Source organism: Frieseomelitta varia, unplaced genomic scaffold (genome assembly GCF_011392965.1).
Source record: "Frieseomelitta varia isolate USP_RPSP 00005682 unplaced genomic scaffold, Fvar_1.2 scaffold_816, whole genome shotgun sequence".
Classification (NCBI taxonomy): Eukaryota; Metazoa; Arthropoda; class Insecta; order Hymenoptera; family Apidae; genus Frieseomelitta; species Frieseomelitta varia.
In genome coordinates this window covers 227,125-253,827 of record NW_025110608.1, presented here as the reverse complement: position 1 = coordinate 253,827, position 26,703 = coordinate 227,125, and the positions used below count along the sequence as shown (strand labels likewise).

Here is a 26,703-nt window from a genome sequence, read left to right as displayed (position 1 = left end):
CTGAGTCAGAAAAATATAGTCACTTAGCTCTCGTTCTCACGACGAGGAATATTTACGAGATACTGACATAACCTCTGTCTCTTGTTTCAGAAGGAGTGCAAACTGACTCTAGTCCAAGTGGAATCGTCCATTATCCAAACAGACATCGTATCTTCGCAATAAAGGTACAGTTTTCGTATTTTCTTTCTAATTCTTGGCTAGTAACTTTCAGTTTTTCGGTGTTACATTCGATTTCTTTTTTTTTTTTCATTATTATAGTTTATTTATTATTACAATCATTTATAATAATAATATAATTATTTATAATTATTTTGCTCGTGAAATTATTTAAAAAATTGACTTCGATTTTGAGATAAGATTACTGTTAATTTACTGTGATTATAATTATTATTTATTATTATTTATTACTGATTATAATTATTATTTATTATTATTTATCACTGATTATAATTATTATTTATTATTATTTATTACTATTTGTTATTTCTTACAAAATATTATTTAATTATTTATTATTATTTATTACTATTTATTATTTCTTACAAAATATAAGAGTTGACTTTTATTTCAAAGTGAAATGATCTTAAAATAAATTAGCACGTGTGATTGATCTGTCATCGTTTGAATTACATATAACGAAGAGTACAGTCTTGCAAATTTCTTTACAAGAACAACGTATTCTCCTCTCGAGATAATTATTCGAGGCAATTTAAATCCAGAAAAACAATGCTCCTCATTAGCACACTTACGATCTGTATGTGCTTTCACGAAGATTTCAACGCTTTTAAAGACCATCGATAATTCATTCCATCGTACAAGGAACACATCCGGCCTGTTAGCTGTGTTAAAAACGATTCTTTACTTTCTACTTGTCGTACAGCCACACGCAGAACAAACAACACGAACAACCTAGCCACATGTAAATTATCCTAAAGATCATCTCTACGTGTATGAGAAATAAAGGGTGGAGGGCGGGGGGGGGGGGTAAAAGTTTCTTAGAGCTCGTCAACTTAATGTAGACTATCTCGAAACGTATTAAGCACGCATAATTCTTCGTACTTCGTTTCGAGATGTTACGCATACTTTACGCACGATTTCTCTTCATGTATCTAAGAGTGAAAATGGATTACCGAGAAAATTACGAGATCGTCCTTGATGGTTGGGACAGGGATAGTGAAAGTGACGGAAATAAACAACTTTTGCGATAGTGATGATATGTAGACGAATGTTTTGAGTGTTTTGGTAGAAGAATGATTAACAGATTTGCGATACGCCACTTATTTCTCGAACATAGCGGAGGATAGCAGAATTTTGACAAAGATTTCTGTCACGAATTTACCTGATTATAAATTATAAATGTATAAATTGTAAATATTGTAAATTATTAATCACAAATTGTAAATATTATAAATTATTAATTATAAATTATAAATATTACAAATTATTAATTATAAATTATAAATATTACAAATTATTAATTATAAATTATAAATATTATAAATTATTAATTATAAATTATAAATATGTAAATTAAAAAATTAAGTGATGAATTATTAATTATAAATATATAAATTAAAAAATTAAATTAAATATTAAAAAATTAAATTAAATTAATATAAATTATTAATTATAAATTATAAATTATGTAAATATTATAAATTATTAATTATAAATTATAAATTATGTAAATATTATAAATTATAAATTATAAATTATAAATATATAAATTAAAAAATTAAATTAAATTATAAATTATAAATTATAAATTATAATTTATAACTGATAAATTATAAGTTATAAGTAATAAATTATGAATTATAAATATATACGTCTATTGTCTGAATGTATTAACCCCTTGATTTTTATAACCCTCGATTCAGAAAAGCTTGACATACTTGTAGAATATTATTCGTGAAAATCTCCTTACTTAATTAAACAAAGAAATTCAGTCTTAAATTATTCCATTTTAATCAAATTTGTTTTCAACGATTGAATTAAAACTACGCAATCTAATTGTAGAAATTATCGAAGAAATTATCACTCTGCTTTAAAAAAGAAAAGAATTCAGCAACTGCGAAAGGTAAATTCAACCCTAACGAATGAAGCAATCCGATTTAACTCCAAAAACTTCAACCGTCCTTGACTTAACTTCTAATTTGACTTTAATACTACATTCACCTGCGATTCAAAATTGAAAATTCTGCTCCTTGAAACTTTCTTCCACGAAGAACTCTCTAAATTTTCTAAAATCAAGCCACCGGTGACGTTTGAAAATAAAACTCGCGCCAATTTCGATATCGTGGCATCGAGTTGTCATTAACCTGGATTTATAAAAAAAAACGCAACGCAATCAATTACCACCCGATGTGTGTCGTGCAAGAAGCTGAACGCGTGCGTGTACCTCGTCGACCGTGGAAAAGAATCGTTTTCACAGCGGGAGGAAGGGAGGCGGTGAGGGGGAGGGGAAACTATGTAAAGGAGGAAGCAAGCTCGCTTTGCAAACGGAAGGAAATTGAAGAACCGCTTGAAGAAAAAAGAAAAAAAAGATTCGCAGAGTTGGATTTTAATTAACGGACCGCTGCATAATGAGGCAAGTGATACTGGAACGAGGACAGTGTTGTCGAGAAGCATACTAATTGCGGCTTAATGCACGCCGTGCTTCCTCCGCTTGCTGACAATTATGCTTCTAATTATCTACTTACTCGTACGTTTTTATTCGCTCTCGCCGGATTAATTTATTTCAATGGGCTCGTTATCCCTTTGCTGTCAGGGAAACAGTTGTTGCAATAGTAATAAATATTTGACGTTGTTAATTGAGGAAAGTATGGTTTTACAAGTGTATCAGAAATTGTCAGAAGGTGAAGAGTTCTTTTTTTCAAATGGGAATATTTCATTATATATAGGGAATATTATATATTATAGTTGTATATATAAAGTTATTAAATGGTGGTTGATTAATTATGTAATAAATTTGTTTGTTGTTCTATTGTATTGATGACAACGATGGTCAGAAAAAATTGGTAATGAGAGAGCTGAAACGTAATTTTGAATTAGTACGTAGCACGTAATTTTTAAGTAGTACGAACCGTACGTGCACAGTCGTATACGCCGTAGGATATATATTATAAGTAAAAATGGACGTACACTATCAGACAAAGTACTGCGAACTCGTATCACGAGAGAATATTTTTCGACACTTAAAATACTTTTGTGTATATAGAACTATAAGGCAAATTCTAAAATTCCGAAATTGCAAAATTCGATTATATTATTTTTATATCATTAAGTATAATAGATTATTATATTATTTTTACATTTTTTTTATATTGTTATTAAATATTTTGCGAATGCATCGAATGTACATAAATATAAAATTTCAGAATAATTTCTAAAATTCGAGATCTCTAGAACTCTGAAATTACAAAATTCCAAAGTTCCGAAGCTATGAGATTCTAAAATTACCAAAATTCCGAAAAACAAAACACTCGCGATACAAAATGATAATAGTGGAAAATGGAAGTGAGCTAGCCAAAGAATGAAATGGCTTTTCGATGCGAATCGAATGTCCGACTGAGATAAACCGAGATATATCATACGTGCACACTGTGTGTACTATGAAGTACTCCGATGTTTATCGGAACAGCTGCTGCAGAAATCAATTAATCAAATAAAGAAGTACACGACACGGGGTTACGAGGCGTAGCGTTACGTGCGTTACGACGTGCGCAAGAACAATAGAAAATAGATTACTACGTGGATTATTCCGTTATCGGTAATAATCGTAATTCAGTTAAGAGGTCAGAGATATGTCAGAACACAGAGGAAACAAATTTGTTCGCTGTCAGATTGACAGCCTCTTTAATTTATAAGGTAGACGATGTTCAATCAATTGGATTATAAGGTAGAACGATGTTCGGTCAACTGCAGAAATTCTATTATGACATCGATAATATCAAGTATCAACTTTCAGTTCTTTTTTGATTTTAATGAAAGATAAAATTAAATCTTAATAGAATGTATATAGCGAAGTTTAAAAATTATTTTATAACTCTAATACTAACTATAATATATATTATTATTATTTTTATTGTTGTTGTTGTTGTTGTTATTGTTGTTGTTGTTATTGGCCATGACGTATAACCATGTGGAAATTCTATTATGACAGCCTAAACTTTTAATCCTCTCTAGATCTTAATAGTGTCTACCACGAAATTAATAAAACTAAAATAAATACCACAATCTTAATGAAACCTAAAAAACTACTTTCAAGATATCATGGATGATTATGTTACAAGAATTTGAAACATTTGATTGTATTTTCTGACAGGGATTAGCAATAAAATTAAATTGCATAAAAAAATTCCAGAATCGAACAACGTGAAACTTAAATTCTTACTGCTTCGAATATCCAATGATACCAAGTTATATATAAAAAAAAATCTATAATATAAAAAACATCTTAAAATTCCTAGCAATACTAAACTAAACTAACAATATTAAACGATGCCAATCTTAATGATACTAAACTAAATTTAACAATTTTAAACGATACCAATCTTAATAATACTGAACTAAACTTAACAATACTAAACAATACCAATCTTAATAATACTAAGCTAAACTTAACAATACTAAACAATACCAATCTTAATAATGCTAAGCTAAACTTAACAATACTAAATAATACAAATTTTAATAATACTAAGCTAAACTTAACAATACTAAACAATACCAATCTTAATAATACTAAGCTAAACTTGACAATATTAAACAATACCAATTTTAATTTTTCTAATACTAAATTAAACTTGACAGTACTAAACAATACCAATCTTAATAATACTAAACTGAACTTAATAATACTAAATTAAACTTAATAATAACTAAACTTAATAATACTAAATTAAACTTAACAATACTAAACAATACCAATTTTAATAATACTAAACTAAACTTGACAATACTAAACAATACCCATCTTAATAATACTGAACTAATCTTAACAATACTAAATAATACCAATCTTAATAATACTAAGCTAAACTTAACAATACTAAACAATACCAATCTTAATAATACTAAACTAAACTTGACAATATTAAACAATACCCATCTTAATAATACTGAACTAAACTTAACAATATTAAGTAATACCAATCTTAATAATACTAAGCTAAACTTAACAATACTAAACAATACCCATCTTAATAATACTGAACTAAACTTAACAATACTAAGTAATACCAATCTTAATAATACTAAGCTAAACTTAACAATACTAAACAATACCAATCTTAATAATACTAAGCTAAACTTGACAATATTAAACAATACCAATCTTAATAATACTAAGCTAAACTTAACAATACTAAACAATACCCATCTTAATAATACTAAACAATACTAAACAATACCAATCTTGACAATACCAAAACTGAGTATCGCGAGCTTGATAAAACTACAATAAATATTAAATCCACTATATTCCTCGATCCACTGCAACAAAACGCAAACTTAACAGCGAGTTAAGTGCACGTTCGCGCTGGATGGATCTCCGCAGAGTGAGAAGACGCGTCGAGAGAACGATTTCCTATCGGCAACGAAAAGAGGAGTACCTATCGGCAGCGAACGTCTCTCCGGCTAACGTTTCATTCGAACAGTTGGAAACGTTATTCACGTATCTGTGAAACAGTTTCTCGGAACGGAACGAGAGACGGGGAATCGGCGGCCGCGGCGTCGTTAAGATCAGATTCTATCTGGTACGTGTGTACCGCGGCAGCGGTCTATCGAATAAACAGCAAGTATTGTCGAGAAGAGAGTACGTTGACCGATCAGCCGAGTAGACAGATGGCTGAAGCTCTTCACGGGAAGTTTATCCCGCGTTGGCAGCGCGCTGTCTAACAGCAATGGCCTGGATTTCCTTGGGAACGGGGTTTCCAAACGCGCGCGTATTTCGTATCAAGATCGTTCGTTCCGCGAGCTGCGAGAACTGGATGGACGTAGGGACGAAATTGCGGTAGAAGTCGAGCAAGGAATATTTTTACATACGTAAGTACGTGTATACGTACGTAGAAGGCACGGAATGGTGTTATTTTTCTTTTGGCCTTTTCTCGCTGGATCTTGGTCCTTTTTTTGCAGGTTTCTCGTTAATGGATGAACGTAATTTTCATGATAATTTTCATGTCTCGAACGAACAGTTGTCTCGTAATCTCTCACGTTGCAAACGTGACTCTCGCCATCTTTCAATTTCATTCGAGAGTATTTCATATCGAGACACTGAGACTTTTAACTTGAGAACTTTGTTATCATTGTGAAACTTTTGTGAGGGAATTTAGAGATCCAAGAGTACAAATATTCGCAATTTAATTTTCGAATTGCTGTTCATTACCGGCAACTTGCGATTTACGACTCGTAATAATTAATTTCACCCCTCGCGTGGGAAAATTTCCTCCGCGAGGAAACGTGGGGAAGAACTTCCGTGAAACTTTGGTTTTGAGAAAGTTACACGACGATACTCGCGCGACGGAACATCTTGCGCGCAGAGACGGTATAAAATTAAAAGACGGTGGAATAAATTTCTCGTCGCAGCTCTTTCAAGCCTCTTTCTACTCTCGGAGAATCCAGTTGGTGAAAATTGTGCAAGAAAAATTTCGTCGAAAAGAAAACAATAAATTTGAAGTTTCAATTTCTTCTCTGAGATTATAGTATAATGAATTATCACTGCAACTTTATTCACACCGTGTATGCACGACAAGAGTCGATCGAAAAGAAACCGATACCGGAAGACACCTCGATCGCGATTGCACCGTGACCGGACATTCCCTCCTCCCCCTTTCGATCGTTATTCTCTATCGGAGCGCGCGATAATCGCGTGCACAACGTCAGAAAAATCTCTGGATCGAGAGAGAGCTCAGGTTAACGAGAGATCACGCGGAAAATTCTTTAATCCTATTAAGGGAGTGTTCTGGTTAATCCGGCTTAAAAGAATCAATTTTTTTCTTTCACATTTTCTCAAAGCATATGCTTTCGAAAATGTCTATCTAAAAGGATTTGTTTGAATTCGTAAAATTAGCAAAGTTATAGATGTTTAAAGGAAAGAGTGTAACTGCTGGCAACGTGAGTATGAATATTTTTCTACAACGGGTAACAAAACCTTCAAATGTGTTTTTCTTGAAAAAATATTTTATTTGATAATATTATTATTTATTTTTATATTATTCTTATTTTATAATATTATTATTTATTTTTATATTATTCTTATTGTATAATATATTTATTTATTTTTATATTATTCTTATTTTATAATATTATTGTTTATTTTTATATTATTCTTATTTTATAATATTATTGTTTATTTTTATATTATTATTATTTTATAATATTATTATTTATTTTTATATTATTCTTATTTTATAATATTATTATTTATTTTTATATTATTCTTATTTTATAATATATTTATTTATTTTTATATTATTAGTATTTTATAATATTATTATTTATTTTTATATTATTCTTATTTTATAATATTATTATTTATTTTTATATTATTATTATTTTATAATAGTAATATTTATTTTTATATTATTATTTTATAATATTAATATTTACTTTTATATTATTATTATTTCATAATGTTTTATTTTTTGTACTGCCCGATTGATTGTAAGTATGAATACTTTTGTACAACGGGTAACAAAACATTCAAATATGTTTTTCTTCAAAAAATATTTTATTTTATAATATTATTATTTATTTTTATATTATTATTATTTTATAATATTTTATTTTTTGTACTGCCCGATTGATTGTAAGTATGAATATTTTATATAACAGGTAACAAGAACTTTGGATGTGTTTCTCTCAAATCTATATTTTTTAAACTGGCTGACAGGATATCTCACGCTTTAGTTGACCGATTGACTTGAAATTTGGAGAAGATGTTCACCTAATGTACCTTGCAAATGATTCACACGCTCGCATAGATTACGATAGTATCTTGTTCACATCCGGGTGAGGAACATCGACTGTTAACGTCGTTGAGATTGGAAGAATTGACTTTCCTCGCAACGATGACTTTCGAGGATCGATGAGGTTGACTTGAATTTTTAATTTCTCCTTTTACAGGAGAATGGTTTTCTTTAGATTCACTGAGAATACTTGATGTTGGTGAATAATGTGTATGGAAGTGAACCTTTTAATCGAAAATAACATTAAATAAATTTAATATTAAGTAATATCAAGATCTGAAGTAATAATTAAGTATAGTTTTTTAAATACTCCAAGTAATATCTTTTGGGGGAAGATTAAAGAATATATGGAAATGAATTTTCTAAATTTAATATAAAATAAAATAATATCAAGCTTTGAAGTAATAATTGTATAATTTTTTAACTACTTGAAGTAATATCTTTTGGGGAGAGATTGAAGAATAAATGGAAAACGAATGTTTCAATCGAAAATGATATTGAATAAATTTAATATTAAATAATATCAAGATCTAAAGTAATAATTGTATAATTTTTTAAATACTTCAAGTAATATTTCTTGGGCAGGGAGATTGAAATTACGCTTGAAGAAATTAATAATTCTATATCAAAAGACTGTGAAAATACGTCATTAAACAAATGTATAATAATTCTTCTGTTACATTTACAATAACTCTATTTTTCAAGGCTGCTTTATCTTCGTCTTTCATTTCATCACAATGATAAAAAAAAATAATTGTACTATGCAATATTATACTACGTATAATTATTTAAAAAAGATTGCAATCAGTTATAATTCTTCTTTCTCGTAAATGAATAAAATTTTCCACGTTTGTTAATTTCAAAAAAAAAAAAAAAAAGAATCCCACACACTCCGATTTTTGTTAACATTCAGAAATTCATGTAATTGTTGGAATTGTATGATATAAAAATAGCTTTGAAACACAATGGAACTGTTTCGGTGTATAAATTTTGTGGCTTCGATCGATGGAATCTCTCGATCTTGAATTCCACGGAATATCTGATCGTCGGCGTTCTCGTGCACGGATTCAATTATCCGTATTTAATCGTGACTCGCGATATTTGATCAAATATAATGCAATAGGTATCTACGAACTTTTTCTTCAATCACATTAGGATAAACAGAATATTTTTGAACCTAATCGAATTCTAGAAACCGGTGATGTTCTTGCTCTTCTCACTATCTATAGAACATCGGTAATACTGATAATACCTGCGAAATTTCTCTTTAATCGAAAATAAAATTGAAATATAAAGTTACAGATAAAATGATGTTATTATTGTAAATTATTATATAATATATTGATATAATATTATAATATAAATATATATTATATTGAAAATAATGTTACTATTGTAAATTATTATAATATAATGTATATATATATATATATATATATATATAATAATAATTAATATATATAATATAATATAAATGATGTTATTATTGTAAATTATTATAATATAATATATATTATAATAATTTATTATTATAATGTATATTAATATATGTATTAATATATATATATTAATTATTATAAAGAATAATTATTATGATAGAATATAAGAAATATTATTTGAGTTCTATTTCTTCTCATTATAAAATTCCCTTTAAACATTATAAAGAGAAATTAATATTAGAAATCCTTTAATTTCGTAATCTGTTTCAATCACAATTCAACAGAATTATCACTCTTATTATTAATTCATTATACGGCAGTTTCTAAAATATTTTATCGTTATAAAAGTTTCCAAACGTAAATTTTACCGACCAGACCTCTTCCGCGCATTCCTAAACGCGTATATTCACATTCAATTTTATGAAGTTCGTGACACGCCTAACTAACAAAAAGTTCGTTCACTCTTCAAGGAACCTACATGTCTGAAAAGCGTGCAGCGTAAGAAACAGTTGCCTAATGAACTGTATTTCAGCGGTTATAAATGAAAGAACTAGCTTGTAAAATGCATATCCGTTACCTTTACGATCTCGCTGCTCTAGTGGAATAACCACCAACGTACGAATGATTTTGGATAATTTGCTAATTACTCCGACGGTTGTGGAAGCTTCCTGGCATGAATTGCTGGAGGAACTTAATTTTCTTCGAACATTCGAAAATATTTCTGACGAGACAGCACGCATAGTGCGATCTGAATTAATTGTTCAAGTGTAATTGAATAATTGGAGAATCCACGTTCGTACAACGTAGCAGCTGTAGAGCGAACTTTTAGAAAATTCGTTTCGAAAATTTTTAACTTGCTCTGTTTCTGCAATTTTTAATTCGTACGTATGATTCGTACGTAATTCTTGAAAAATTAAAACTCACGTATGAATGTAATATAAAAATTTATTAAAAACTTGATTCATATATATATGGAAATTCTTGAAAAATTAAAACACACTACTTGAAGAAATGTAAGTAAATGTAAGTCATTGAACGTTCGTATATGGTAGACAAAAATTTTAGAGTTCAAGACAATAATTGATCTTCCTTGAGACTCGCAATCGATAATACTTTAAAATATTACTAATATATACTATTTAAAATATTTTAAAATATATACTATATATTATATACTAAATATACTATATACTGTATGCTAAATATACTATATTTAGCATACATATACTATATACTGTATAAATATATATGCTGTATACTGTATGCTAAATATACTAGATACTGTATACTGTATACTAAATATACTATATACTGTATACTGTATACTAAATATACTATATACTATATACTGTATACTAAATATACTATATTCTATATACTGTATACTAACTATATACTCTATACTAATATACTATATACTGTATATTGTATACTAAATATACTATATACTGTGTACTAAATATACTATATACTGTATACTGTATACTAAATATATTATATACTGTATACTGTTTACTAAATATACTATATACTGTATACTGTATACTAAATATATTATATACTGTATACTGTATACTAAATATACTATATACTGTATACTGTATACTAAATATATTATATACTGTATACTGTATACTAAATATACTTTATACTATATACTAAATATATACTATTTTAAAATATACGTGAAATAGAGAATAATCAATCATTCAGTTCTCTCTCTCTCTCTCTCTCTCTCTCTCTCTCTCTCTCCTCAAAAACTTTTTACATTTTATCCCCCCGAGAAAGAAATACTTACAAACTATAAGAAATACTCACTTAAAAACCACTTAAAAGTTACTGCTCAAATGAACTTAATGTCGTGAGTTTCGATGACAAGAAAAAAAGAGAAGGGAAGAAAAGGCTGTGAAACAAATATACGAGGAGAAGAGAAAGAAGAGGACGATGGAGAGAGACGGGCGAAGAAATGAGATAGAAATAATGGCACGAAACCGACGACGAGTTCCATCGCTGTCCAACGTAGCGAACGTCATCGTCTAACAGCGAGATGAGAACCAGACCCAGGCTGCGGCCACGCAGCAGGATGCAGGCGACAAAACGAGGAAGAAGAGAAGTCGCGATGGTGGTCGATGGAAAAAACAGTGAAAACCAAGCGATTCGTGTCGTTATCCGTTAGCGGCCGATCTTGTTGCCGGGGTCCACCCGTTACATACGTAACACGCGCACCTGAGAAACGGTAAAACGGCTCCATCTGACCCGACCGTAGACCCGCATTGTGTCCCTCGAACCAAGAAACTGGAACAATCGTTTGTTTGAGCCAACTTAGCCAATGAATTCTGTCGAGCGTCGATGTGCGACTGGCCACTGTTAATTGAATTTCAACTGGTCAACTGTTGTGTGTCGATGGTCGCAGTTACGAGAACAGCACCAAGAGAGATTAGATTCAACCAAGAGAATGAAATCTAGCTCGCTATGAAGAAAGAAAAAATTCTTTTTGTTATCGATTGTTCGCGAAAGAATTGCAGAATTGAAAATGCAGATGAAGTTTTATATTCCCGGGAATATCACCGTAAACAGTGGAGATTCTTAGAAATTATGTAATTTATATAGTGCAATTTATTTTTTACGTTACTTCACGAAGGTAATTGTTAGCGTTGCGTTGTTAAAAGATTGAATTCACGAGTTGAAATCTTTTTGAATTTGGAATTATTAAAAACGCGCATTACAGTTGAAGATAACTCTCTTCATTCTTCTGGCTTTTCTGGCGATTATTTTTATTATTTTACAAATAACAGTGTAAGAAAAATGTAAGAAAAATAAATGATAACGTAAATCGCGAGAACTGTCAGAAATAGAATTTTCACAATGAAAGAATGAGAAGATGAAAATCAAGACAGAAGTGATAAAAAAGAAATTACTTTTATATAATGCAAAGAACTTCCTCGCTTCGTCACTTTTTATTTAATACCGAATGATAATAATCCAATTTTTCTTTAATGGACACGAACGGCCTGTTTGCAGATGCCAATTCCAATAATTACGATTATGTAGAACCGTCGAGTAAACGATGAAAGAAGCGTAAGAATGGACTTGCGAGTAGCGAAAAAATAACACACGAGGGTATTATGGTGGTCACGGTGCGTGAAACCGCGAAATGGATTGCTGCCTTTCGGTCTGGCCATTAATCGGTTAAACACGTCGACCGTGAACGTTACTCTGAATTTATGGTATAACTGTCGGAAACGCCGAGACCGGCACGCGCGTTCATCACGTTGCTCGATTTCGATGAATTTCCAATTGCGACGCGAAGTTGGAATATTCATAGGGAAAATTAACCATTCCATCCGCGGTGCAGCGTTTTTTAACGTTTACTGATTGTACAACCTGTCTAATGAATAAGATGCAAATTATTAGTAAGGTACGATGCGCTAATTATATCAACACCAAATAAAAATACCAAAGTGGTCAAAATGATTAATTTATAATTTCTTGTATTTTCATGTAAATAATTTTATATTTTTATATTTTAATAATTTTAATTTTTGTATTTTTATATTTTAATAATTTTAATCTTCATATTTTTATATTTTAATAATTTTAATCTTTATATTTTTATATTTTAATAATTTTAATCTTTATATTTTTATATTTTTATATTTTAATAATTTTAATTTTTATATTTTTATATTTTAATAATTTTAATTTTTATATTTTTATATTTTAATTTTTATATTTTTATACTTTAATAATTTTATATTTTTATACTTTAATAATTTTATATTTTTATATTTTAATAATTTTAACTTTTATGGAAATTTTATATATTTATAATAATTTTATATTTTTATACTTTAATAATTTTATATTTTTTATTTTAATAATTTTAATTTTTATGGAAATTTTATATATTTATAACACTGTACTTTTATATATTTATACAGTGTATCACTTTAAATACTCGAATGATTTTTAACAAAATATATTAATAGAAGCTTGTATTCTTTATTGCATTATTAAGTTTCTCTTGTAGCACTTTAATTTCTTTGGTTACAAATATTATACTTTTTCGTCGGGAATCCCAGCGTTAACAATACAAGGCAGTTAGATTACAAATTTGCTGAGTTACAAAGCGATGCAAATTATAACGGGGAATTTTTCTTTAACGTATGTTATTCTAACTCAAGTATTACTCAAACGTCTTGCTTTTCAATTTTCAAATTTTAACAGAATAATAAAAATAAATAAATTTATTTAGTAAAGTAGCATGTAACTATGTAGTAATATGAAAAAGAAGTGAAGAAAATGTAAATATGTATGTATATATATACATATATGTAGTACGTGATGTACGCTTGAAAGATTCAGTCGGATAACTGCATTAGTGTGAAATGCAGAGAGATGTTCACCAAAGCGAAATCTATTTAAGAAGTAGACTGTGAATGGAAAAACAACGTTTTCAAGCGGGAATCTCTCGGTTCTGTTGCCGGTATACGTGTTAGCAGCGAATCGAGATGTGTGAAATTCCTTGTTACCGTAATAATTCTCTGAAGATGGTTAGGAAAATATTCTGTAGCGTAGTATTTTAAATTCGACCGGCTGCTTCCGTGGGAAATATTCATGCTAACAATGTTAAAATCAAGGAAAGACTTTCCTTTTTTGATAAAAATTTCCACTCTTAAATATCTTCTATGTCCAATGTTCTACGACGTGGTAATTTTAAGTGGATTAAAATTTAATTTGATACGTAATTTTAAAATTAGAAATTAGGTATTTTAATTGCAGATTACGTTGCAGTTAAACTCAAGACCAAAAATTCATAGTTCATATAGTTTGCAGAGTTCGAACTTTATATCAAGTATTTTAACTGCTGATTACATTATAATTAGAAACAAAAATTATAGTTCATATAGTTCATCATAGTTCATCACGATACTTATACAACTTTAATTTCAAAAATATTCAATATTCAAGAAATTTCCCTCTCGTTCTTCCAAATAACTTTGGAATCGACCTTCTCACTTTTTACATTTAACGTTCCACGTATCGTTTGTTACTTGTGCCTGAGAACAAGTTTAAAAAATAAATAACACATCGCACCGGGCGTTCAAACCAAACAGAAGCCCGAACAATTACCAAGCGGAAGCTAAAGAAAAGCAAACACGTAGCGCGGCGATAAAAAGGAACACACCAGCGGGCATAAATCGAGTCAATGAACACCGAACCAACAATATCAGGTGGCTGAATATCCACGGATCAACCATCTTCTGCTCTCATACCCCGAAAGAGAAACAAAGAAGACGAGGAAAAAAAAGAAGTGGGTAAAAACCGAAGTTTAGATTTAACCACTTGCGCTGACAACTGATTGCGGACCACAACGAGTGACCAAATCGTACACAATAATTTCCGTCGCTTTCTCTTTGAACTCGTCGGTACATCACTGGATAGAAATTATTGAGAAGTAATAAATTTATTATTTATTTTGCCTATTCTGTTTTACTTAAAGGAATATTCTGGTAATCCGGCTTGTAAAATTAGCAAAGTTACAGGTGTTTAAAGGAAACGATGTATTGCTCGCAACGTGAGTATGAATATTTTTGTACAACGGGTAACACAACCTTCAAATGTGTTTTTCTTCAAAAAATATTTTATTTTATAATATTATTATTTATTTTTATATTATTATTATTTTACAGTATTTTATTTTTTTTACTGCCCGATTGATTGTAAGTGATGAATACTTAGGTACAACGGGTAATAAAACCTTCAAATGTTCTTCAAAAAATATTTTATTTTATAACATTATTATTAAATTATTATTATTTTATAATATTATTATTTATTTTTATATTATTATTATTTTATAATATTATTATTTATTTTTATTGGATGAATTTCAAAATCTGATAGTTTTTTCTATTTTTTTTTTTTTTATCACCCAAAAGACGAAAAGCACAAGGAAAATCGATATTTTTAACTTCAAAATGCTGCCATTTTTAAAATTTTCGAAATTTCGCGGTTTCCGTGGTTCATGCGATAGCCATATTTATACCAATTAAGACGCATTTTGGTTTCTTAGTTTCAAATAACCAGGTGAACCGAAATCACGTCAGCCATTCGAACCCGTTTTCAAAAACATGCTTTACCCAAGACTGTATAATAATTTCCACAACTTTCATTAATTTCGTTGAAAAAAAAAAATTGTAAATACTCTCTAATTATGAATAAATCTGTGCGCGAAAACTGCATACCAAAATGTATCCTGGTTTCCTTAGAAAAAAAAAACCCAAAAAATCGATTTTTTTCAAGCCGAATTACCAGAATATCCCTTTAAATATACTTAAGACTGAGGATATATTACAATAATACAATTTTCGGACAAAAAATTCTCCACGTGCGTGGCTAAGAGGTTCAGGTTAAGGTCGCGATCAAGCGTACGCTTATTGGAAAATGGGTAATAAAGGTTGAGTGCGTGATATTCCTCGTAATGTTTCGCCATTATGCAGATAACAGCGAAACAAATTGCCTTGGCGATCGTTTAATGCCGTGGCCAACAGCCGGAAGGGCGGTTCGTAAATTCACGAGGAAGAAAGAAGCGAGGGAGAGTACAACCGAGGAATCCGTAATCGCGGAGGAAGCGTGCAAACGCATGTGGTAATAATGTAATAATGTAACGTGTTCACGGCGTAATGCCAAGCCGCCGAGGAGACAGGAAAAGGAAGACAAGCGTGATTCTGTTGCGTTTTGTACACACACCGTGCGACAAGGTATCCTGTGCGCCTACGTAATTGTCGAGCGTGCTGGTTTGTCTGCTGTTTTCTTTTTCTCTTTTCGAGATGAAGAAGGGCAAAAAATATTATTGTACTTCTTGGGGAAAGAACGACGAGGCAAAGATAAAGGGAAGAGAGCTGAGAAATAGCAATTGAAAAGAATAATGCTGCTAAAGTAATAAATTGAGGCGTTCGAATACGTGTACTGATGACAAAAGAAACTTGTTAAAAAAATGGAGGATGAGATGAATAACAAATATAAGAGAAAAAGAAGCAAGAATGTGACTATATATATATAATTATATATTTTAATTACTTACCTTTATTATAAAAAATAAATTTTTATATATTTTATATAATATATTATATATATAGTATAATATATATATTATATATTATATATATAATTATATATTTTAATTACTTGCCTTTATTATAAAAAATATTAAATTTTTATATATTTTATATAATATATTATATATAGTATATATATTATATATATAATATTATATATATTATATATAATGTATATACATTATATATAATTTATATTATGTATAATATTATATATATAATTATATATTTTAATTACTTACCTTTATTATAAAAAATATTAAATTTTTATATATTTTATATAATATATTATATATATAGTATTACATATATAATATATATAATACATTATATATTATATATAATGTATATATAATATTTTAAAACTATTCGGAAAGGTGGTAAAAATACGAAACAACGTGTTCAAAAGAAATGAAAGAATGTAATTTATTCTAGGATAGAATTTTATTGCATTGAACTCCGATATTTATAACGATATTGAACATTCAAAGTATTGCATCTAGTATCGAATTTCAATATTTGTACGAGTGAATATTTCAATATCGAACAAAATTTTAATATTGTTCGATGTGGTCTCGACTTACGTTACTTGCGATTGATTTAACAACCATTTCCCTTTCCCAACTATCGAAATAATCCATCACAGTTAAATAAATTGCATCTGAAAATTCACAAGATGATCGCGAATACGATCGGTATTAAGACCCTATTAACGTTCGTTTGATTTACTCAATTTGTACCGGTTAACTTGAACAACAAGCTCGAAGGGTACCTCCGGTGGAGAGAAATCAAACGGAATAGCCAACAGGCGAACGATAACACGCAATTATCGTAGGAGAAGAAAGTACCCTTCTTAAAGGATTCGAGATTTCGAAGGCAACAAGCTGAGTCGAAGGCTAATCGAGCAGTTTCCACAAGGCTGAATTCTATATCATCGACAAGTTTGCGGAAGCAACGGCTCAACGTTTCGCTGATCGAGGCTCGATCTGATCGAGTGAAACTCGCCGAGCCCGAGCGTGATGGAAGAAGAAAACGAAGACGATCGAAGGGATAAATGCCTAGAAAAACAGTCGTTCTAATAATAACAAACTGTAGAAATTGAACGGAGAAAAGTGTAAACGCGAAATTGACGTCTTCCGTTGAGGGTTCGCGTTGAAATAAAATTAAAACTATGCGCGAGGAATGCGAGAAAATTGTGAGAAAAATGAAACGTTGGAAATGGAAAATGGCTGATTTTCCAGTTTATCCTTACTTGAACTTTAAACTACGTTTAGTTCGTTTCAGTAGGAATTAAAGTAGTGATTAAAAATATTTAAAAATTAAATCACCACCTATCTAAAAAATAGTGTTGAATTACTGTTTATTATATTCGCAGAATAGCGTTTAAAAATAATTTGCAGCTTATTTTTGTTAGTTTATAATTATTTTGTTATTATTACTATTTTATTTACCTTTTTATTATTTTATTTTTAAGCTTGCACCCTCGAAATTGTAAAAATTAGACATTTATAAATTTCGAAAGTGGGATCAGAAAAAAAAAAATTGGATCATCGCTGCAAGCTGAAAGAAATAAAAATTATTTACTATTACTACTATTTTCTATTATCATATATTATATTTACTATCATTACTATTTTCTATCATTACTATTATTATATATTATATTTACTATTATTATTATTTTCTATTATGACATATTTACTATTTTCTATTATTATATGTTATATTTACTATTATTTCTATTTTCTATTATTATATATTATATTTACTATTATTACATATTATAATTACTATTTTCTATTATTATATGTTATATTTACTATTATTTCTATTTTCTATTATTATATATTATAATTACTATTATTTCTATTTTCTATCATTATACATTATAATTACTATTATTGCTATTTTCTATTATTAGATGTTATATTTACTATTATTACTATTTTCACAGAAACAGTTTAAAATTATTTTCAGTTTTTTTCCTTGTCATTTCTTACGAAATGTCACGTTTTTAAGCGTGAATTGCCAAAGTTGCGGAAAGATCGGCTATTCATCAAACGTTCAATTATCTAATATCTTCTTTCGGTCGTTTGTACCGACCGCTAAAACTACCCGGAAGTCATGGTGAAACAAGGTATTCGTTACTCGCGCCTCCATTTGCAATTGCACCGCGTTCACCGTGTACCCTAGAATGACTTGCCGATATTAGAAATGGTTATTCAACGAAAGGGAACGGGATGACTCTCCGCCGGTAGAAAATGAAAATCCCAAATGAAAGAGAAAAACCAATGATTAACGTCGTGACAGCTCTTTTATCGTTGCTACTTTCGCGCTATAAACAAGGCTGCAACTTAATTGATATGAATTCGAAGAAGATTGCGTTTTCATCACCCGGATGCGATGATAAATAGTTTCTTAGTACAGAAAATGTAATTGCGATTTCGTTTGTTCCGTTTTTGACATAACAGATTGGCTACGATCGAAATATTAGAGTTTGAATTAAGATATTAATTAATTTTCGTTCTTAGGTTTAATTTTTACCTCGTTTGGTACATTTAAAAACATTTTATCTATAATTTATTGAAGTTTGAATCGTATTATATTCGGTGACTGCTTCTAATATTATATATTTTTATTATATTTTATAAAATTCATAATTTTAAATAAATTTATTATATGTTATTATACATTAAAATTATATATAATATAATATATTATATATATAATTATATATTAAAAATTCATAATTATTAAGTAAATTGTTTCTAATTTTAAATAGTATCATATTCGATGACTGTTTCTAATATTATATATTTTATAATTTTTATTATATATTATAAAATTCATAATTTTAAATAAATTTATTATATATTATTATATATTAAAATTATATATTATCATATATTATATATATTGTATATATTGTATATATAATTGGTATTAAATTTATTATATATTAAAAATTCATAATTATTAAATAAATTGTTTCTAATTTTAAATAGTATTATATTTGATGACTGCTTCTAATATTATATATTTTATAATTTTTATTATATTTATTATAAAATTCATAATTTTAAACAAATTTATAATATATTTTTATATATTAAAATTATATATAACATATTATCATATATATTATATATATTATACATATGATTATGTATTATTATATATTATACATTAAATTTATTATATATTAAAAATTCATAATTATTAAATAAATTGTTTCTAATTTTAAATATTACGTTGAAGCAAAAATTCAGAATATCTTTGGAATTTGAAAACGATTGAAAGTTATTTCATTGCGATCGAAATTTAATTACGCGGGGCAGGGAACGCGAGTTGCGCAAATATGAAAATTAAAAAGGAAGAACGGCAGAATGAAAGAAATGTTAAGACGTTTCACCTGGTTTCAGTACAAAGAAACTGAAGTATTGGACGTCGAGGCGCTCAACAACACGAGAAGAGCGGACCGAAGCGTCTTATTCTTCAACCGTGTACCAAAAGTGGGCTCTCAAACCTTCATGGAACTCTTGAGGAGGCTGTCCATGAGAAATGGCTTTTCCTTCAACAGAGATCGCGTGCAAAGAGTCGAAACAATTCGTCTTGCCCCTATTGAGCAGGTATTGAAATATTATTTCTGAATTATTATCATTATTATTGTTATTTCTAACGACCACTGTGAGAATGTGGAATGAAAATTGTATTGTTTCGCGTTGCTGATTAACAATTCATTTCTAGCTTCAACTTGCCAGGATGGTCAGCAGCTATTCAGAACCATCTGTCTACATAAAACACGTGTGTTTCACGAATTTCACGGAGTAAGTACTTTGAAATCGTATCATAAAGTCATGAATAATTCACATCTACACATATCGAAACACTAACAAATAGTGTACTAACATATTTGAGAATCTGAAGACCAGATAAATTTTGGAAATCTTGGAAATTCGAAATGAAATGCTAGTTTTTTTAATTAGTTCTTATTGTATCAAATTAGAGACCAAAGAATTCTACAACAAATTCTTTATCTACCATCCTCCTAAAATGTCGGAGAAGAATAAATTAAGCAATAAAATAATCAAATTCTACAATAAATCCTTTGTTCTTCTTCCCACAAAAAGTTTGAAAACGATAAACTGAAATAAACAAAATTCTTCAACTAAAACTAAAACAACGAAATTCTACAACAAATTCTCTATCCATAGTTCTTACGAAAAATTTAAAAAAAACAATTCTACAATAAATCCTCTGTCTATTTATCCAAAAGCTCAAGAAAGAATAAACTAAAATAATCACGTTCTACGACAAATTCTTCATCTACCATCCTCCTAAAATGTCGAAGAAGAAAAAATTGCAATAAAATAATCAAATTCTGCAATAAATCCTCTGTTCTTCTTTTCAAAAAAAAGTCAAAAAACAATAAGCTGAAATAAACAAAATTCTTTATCCATCGTCGTCGCAGAAACTAAAAAAAGAAATTGTAATAAAACAATAAAACTCCACGACAAATTCTCTGTCCGTCTATCCCAAAAATTCGAGAAAAAGAACAAACTAAAATAATCAAATTCTTTAACACTCTCTTCAAATTCTTTATCCTCTAAAATGGTCAAAATTAAAACAACGAAATTCTACAACAAATTCTCTATCCATCGTTCTCGCAAAGAATAAAAAAAAAACAATTCTACAGTAAATAATCTGTCTATTTATCCAAAAGCTCAAGAAGGAATAAAATAATCACGTTCACAACAAATTCTTTATCTATCATCCTCCTAAAATGTCGAAGAAGAATAAATTGTAATAAAATAATCAAATTCTATAATAAATCCTCTGTTCTTAACAATAAGGTGAAATAAACAAAATTCTTCATCCATCGTCGTCGCAGAAACTAAAAAAAGAAATTGTAATAAAACAATAAAACTCCACGACAAATTCTCTGTCCGTCTATCCCAAAAATTCGAGAAAAAGAACAAACTAAAATAATTCTTCTTCAAATTCTTTATCCTCTAAAATGGTCAAAATTAAAACAACGAAATTCTACAACAAATTCTCTATCCATCGTTCTCGCAAAGAATAAAAAAAAAAACACTTCTACAGTAAATAATCTGTCTATTTATCCAAAAGCTCAAGAAGGAATAAAATAATCACGTTTCACAACAAATTTTTTATCTATCATCCTCCCTACAATAAATCCTCTGTTCTTCTTTCCACAAAAAGTCAAAAAAACAATAAGCTGAAATAAACAAAAGTCTTCATCCATCGTCGTCGCAGAAACTAAAAAAAAGAAATTGTAATAAAACAATAAAACTGCACGACAAATTCTCTGTCCGTCTATCTCAAAAATTCGAGAAAAAGAAAAAAAGGGAACAAACTGAAACAATCAAATTCTTCATCCTGTAAAATGGTCAAAACTAAAACAACGAAATTCTACAACAAATTTCCCAATTGTCCGCCATCCTTCCCCGTCAAGAATCCACGATCAATTACAATACCAACGTTCGAAACGGGCATGGAAATAGGATTTCCTGGAATGGCGAGGAGAGCCAGATACACGGAAGTAACGTCAGTTAAATTCCCACGGGATTGGCTCTAACGTGGAACGTTTTTCCGTTTAGATTCAACCTGCCGCAGCCAATTTACATCAACATAGTCCGGGATCCTGTTGAGAGAGTGATATCCTGGTACTATTACGTGCGAGCACCTTGGTATTACGTCGAGAGAAAGCAAATATTTCCAGACCTACCACTGCCGGATCCGAACTGGCTGAAGAAGGACTTCGAGTCCTGTGTACTTAAGGCGGACCGTGAATGTAGATACCTCGAGGGTGAAATTCACGAGGGGATCGGTGATCATCGCAGGCAGACGCTATTTTTTTGCGGCCACAGCGAGAAATGCACGTAGGTACCTTTAAATTGTTACATTAGCATTACCATTGTGCATAACGCGCAGAGAACCGGACCGGCGGGGGGGAAGGGAATTACGTTTAAATGCTTTCGTTGATGGATTTTCTTCGGAAGTGAGTAATTTCGCGTGAGGTACGCGCTCGTTGATTGTTTGTCCAGGTAAATTGTGACCAGCGAGAAAGATTCAATTATTAGTATCGCGCGGACGAATGAAAAGTTTCTCAGATTTGTTACAACAAATTGCCAATGGCAAATTTCTGTAAATGTTATAATGTTGAGGAAATTTCCTGTGAGTTGAATTGTACGAATTTTGTAAGTTAATATTAATCGACAATTCTTCCGACTCTTTGGGAATTTATCGAGAAGAAGTTGATTTTTATGAACATTCGTTAACTCTGTTATTATAATTTTTAACTTGTATCTCTCCGAGCGTGACATTTAAATTAGGCTGCGAACGTCTGTGTAAATTCATTTTCTTTTTTTGTGTGTGTACAATTAAAGAAGTAGAACTTGTCGTATCTACTTGATATTACAAGTAATTTATTTCTAATACTAACTTGTAATATTTACAACATTTTTCACATTCGTATTTCGACATATCAATGATTAAAAAAGAAAATTATAAATTATATCATCAGCTAAAAAATTATCGGGGAAAAGAAAACATTCTGAAAATTCTCTCAAAAGAGATTCTTTTTCCATTATTCATACCTCGTTCACGCGTTCAATTCTATTCTTTAGCACCTCAGTGATTAAAAAAAAAAATTACAAACTATATATAATTTAATAATAATATGATGTACTATACTATATGATTTTAAAAAAAATTACAAACTACTATACTATGTACTATATAATTAAAAAAAATATATAATCATATAGTATGTACTATACTATATGATTAAAAAAAAAATTACAAACTATATATAATTTAATAATAATATGATGTACTATACTATATGATTTAAAAATTACAAACTACTATACTGTACTTTGTACTATATGATTAAAAAAAATATATAATCATATAGTATGCACTATACTATATGATTAAAAAAAAATTACAAACTATATATAATTTAATAATAATATGATGTACTATACTATATGATTTAAAAAAAAATTACAAACTACTATACTGTACTATGTACTATATGATTAAAAAATATATATAATCATATATGTACCATATGATTAAAAAAAAATATTACAAACTATATATAATTTAATATGTTGTACTATACTATAATTTAATATATGTAGTATATGATTTAAAAAAAAATTACAAACTACTATACTATACTATACTATGTACTATATGATTAAAAAAAAATATAATCATATAGTATGTACTATACTATATGATTAAAAAAAAATTACAAACTATATATAATTTAATAATAATATGATGTACTATGCTACATAATAGATTATATTATCAATTAAAAAATTATCAGAAGAGGAACATTCTAAAAACTCTTTCGAGTCGTTTGAAAGATTCTTTTCTTGGTTGATTGATATATATTTATGCATTATTCGCACCTTGTTCACGTCGCGTTCGTTCAATTCCACGCCTTTATCTTTCGTCACACCGCGCCTCAACCATCTGTCATACTTATCAATTGTTGTCTGTTCAAAGTCCGTTCAACACGGTGGGCGCTCTGGAACGAGCGAAAATGGCAGTGGAGAAACACTACGCGGTGGTCGGCGTGCTCGAGGACGTGAACACCACTCTCACGGTATTGGAAAATTACATACCCCGATTTTTCCGAGGCGCCACCGACGTCTACTACGGTAATTCCTTTGTTCTCTTATTTGCATAACTGTAAAACCCTCTCTGCCCGATCGACGATTACTGTGAAAGAAAGAAAAAGAAAAAAAAAAAAAGAAAAAATGCCTGCTTCACGCATGAAATATTTTACACCTGTCGCTGCGAGGGACAATCGTATTGAGAAGAATAGCTGGTTGCAATCAAAAGCTTTCAGAAGGCAAATTGATCGGCATCACTTTTTACTTCTCTGTCCGCTCGGTCTTCAAGAATGAAATTACATTCACGAGTTTATTCCCCTTTGCAGGAGGAAAATGTAAAGTAAGTGGGAAAGTACAAGATGAATTTAAGAGACAGTAACTGCATACCACTATTCAATTTTATTGGCCGTTTCTGAATGGTTCGACCACTATAATAAACCATGATAGTGGTAGAATGAAGTTTCATTCTGTAGACTGTGGATTTTTATGCAAATTCATATTCTTGTGAACTCAATTAAAAAAACAGAGGTTAAATATATAGTGTATTGTAATGAGAACATCATTTTGGAAATTCTCCTGTATCTTAGTATTCTGAAATCATGAAAACTATGCAGAAATAGATACTATACAATATAAATTTAATCAATAAAATTAACTGATCACAATATAAATTTAAATGATCATTTAACAAATTTAAATATTATAGATTTAAATTTCATAGTATTATAGATTTAAATTTCAAAGTAAAGTATTTAATGGATGAAAAATTTTTAACAAATTTTTATTCAAGTTTCATTCCTTTAATTATGCTCATAAAAATATATATAATATATATAATAAAATATAGTAATATAATAAATATATATAATATATATAATAAAATATATGTAGTAATATAATAAATATATATAATATATATAATAAAATATATGTAGTAATATAATAAATATATAGAATATATATAATAAAATATAATGTAGTAATATAATAAATATATATAATATATATAATAAAATATAATATAGTAATGTAATAAATGTATATAATATATATAATAAAATATAATATAGTAATGTAATAAATGTATATAATACATGTAATAAAATATAATATAGTAATATAATAAATATATATAATATATGTAATAAAATGTAATATAGTAATATAATAAATATATATAATATATATAAAATGCATAAAAATTCACAGTCTAGTCTAGTAACTATAGCAGCTAGCAAGAAAACACGAAGACTGACGAAAATTTTCTGTTCCAGACGAAGTGAACGCGTTCACGAGGATCAATCGAAACTTCTTCAAGCCACCGGTCAGCGAGGAAGTGAAAGACATGGTGCGAGGCAACTTCACCAGGGAAATCGAGTTCTATCAGTTCTGCAAGCAACGGCTCTACAAACAACTGAGAGCACTGAAGCTGACGAAAAACACGTACGAAACCAATAGCTTGTAATTATCTTCAACGTCTTCATTCGATCCATGAAAGTGTCGAATTTTCTTCACCGGAGACGTCGATGAAGACGACAAATGAAGCATCGAGAAGATTAATTTCCGATCATCTGTTGATCTTTCTCATGACAAGGGAAAACATTGTGACAGGAAGGAAGAAGCTTGACGATGTTTCTGAACATAGAGCATATGATTCTCAGAAAAGATCGAAAGATCATTTGACATCAAAAACGATAATTAATTCGTCGAACGATTTGAATTGAATTTGATTGAATTTGAAAAAAAAAAAAAAAAAAAAAATGACGAAGAAGACACGGAAGATGGTTGAAGGTGTTAAGAAGACGATGATTAATTCCATCGAAGAGAGATGAAGAACGTCGAAAATGACAAGAGGAAGCCACGAGGACGTTGGCCTCGGAACTTTGGTGATGTCAGTGACGAAATTACTTCGAACAGTGGACAATAATGATCCAGAAACTGTTGGTATTCGCTGTCATCTAGATACTTGTGTATCGCAAAATGGCACGCGAAGAGATTGCATCGGACGGACACGAGAAATTATTATTAATCATTGCCTTTAAGGGAGGGTCGTAGGTGACCCTCCGACAACACAATTTAGCAACAATCTTCAAACGTTTATAAATCGACCAGTGTGATAGATCGTGAATCGAATGAAGCAATATCTCAATATGTGATCGTGATCCGCACCAGCGAGTTGTGCTTTCAATTTGAATGGGCTTCGAGATCGAGAGTGCCTATTTCGCTTTATTTTGTGATCGTTTCCTCCTCCTTCCCCCCCCCCCCTCTTCCTCTCCGCCGATCCTCCACCTGTATGATTGCGTTAACGTTAAGACAAACCGAATCGAATCGAATCGTTCGAACGAGAAAGCAACTCACGTTTCACGAGACGAGGCATTAAAGAATATTTATTTAGAATATTAACGGGAAGTCGTCGGCTCTTGCGTAAAGATACACACATACATATATAAAGCGCGACATCACGGCGCTATTTAGATCGCTTTTTGTTTTTTTTTCGTTTCTTTTCTTTTTTTTT

At 29.4% G+C, this 26,703-nt stretch overlaps 1 protein-coding gene across 1 annotated transcript; it reads left to right on the top strand.

The window, feature by feature from the left end:
* Window positions 1-89: 89 nt before the first annotated feature.
* On the top strand, window positions 90-25,926 carry LOC122536219 (heparan sulfate 2-O-sulfotransferase pipe). Its single transcript, XM_043668404.1, has 6 exons — window positions 90-164; window positions 19,953-20,159; window positions 20,278-20,357; window positions 22,152-22,433; window positions 24,079-24,233; window positions 25,463-25,926. Exons 2-6 carry the CDS (start codon window positions 20,061-20,063, stop codon window positions 25,651-25,653), a joined length of 807 nt encoding a protein of 268 aa, XP_043524339.1. The 5' UTR covers window positions 90-164; window positions 19,953-20,060; the 3' UTR covers window positions 25,654-25,926.
* The last annotated feature ends 777 nt before the right edge of the window (window positions 25,927-26,703 follow it).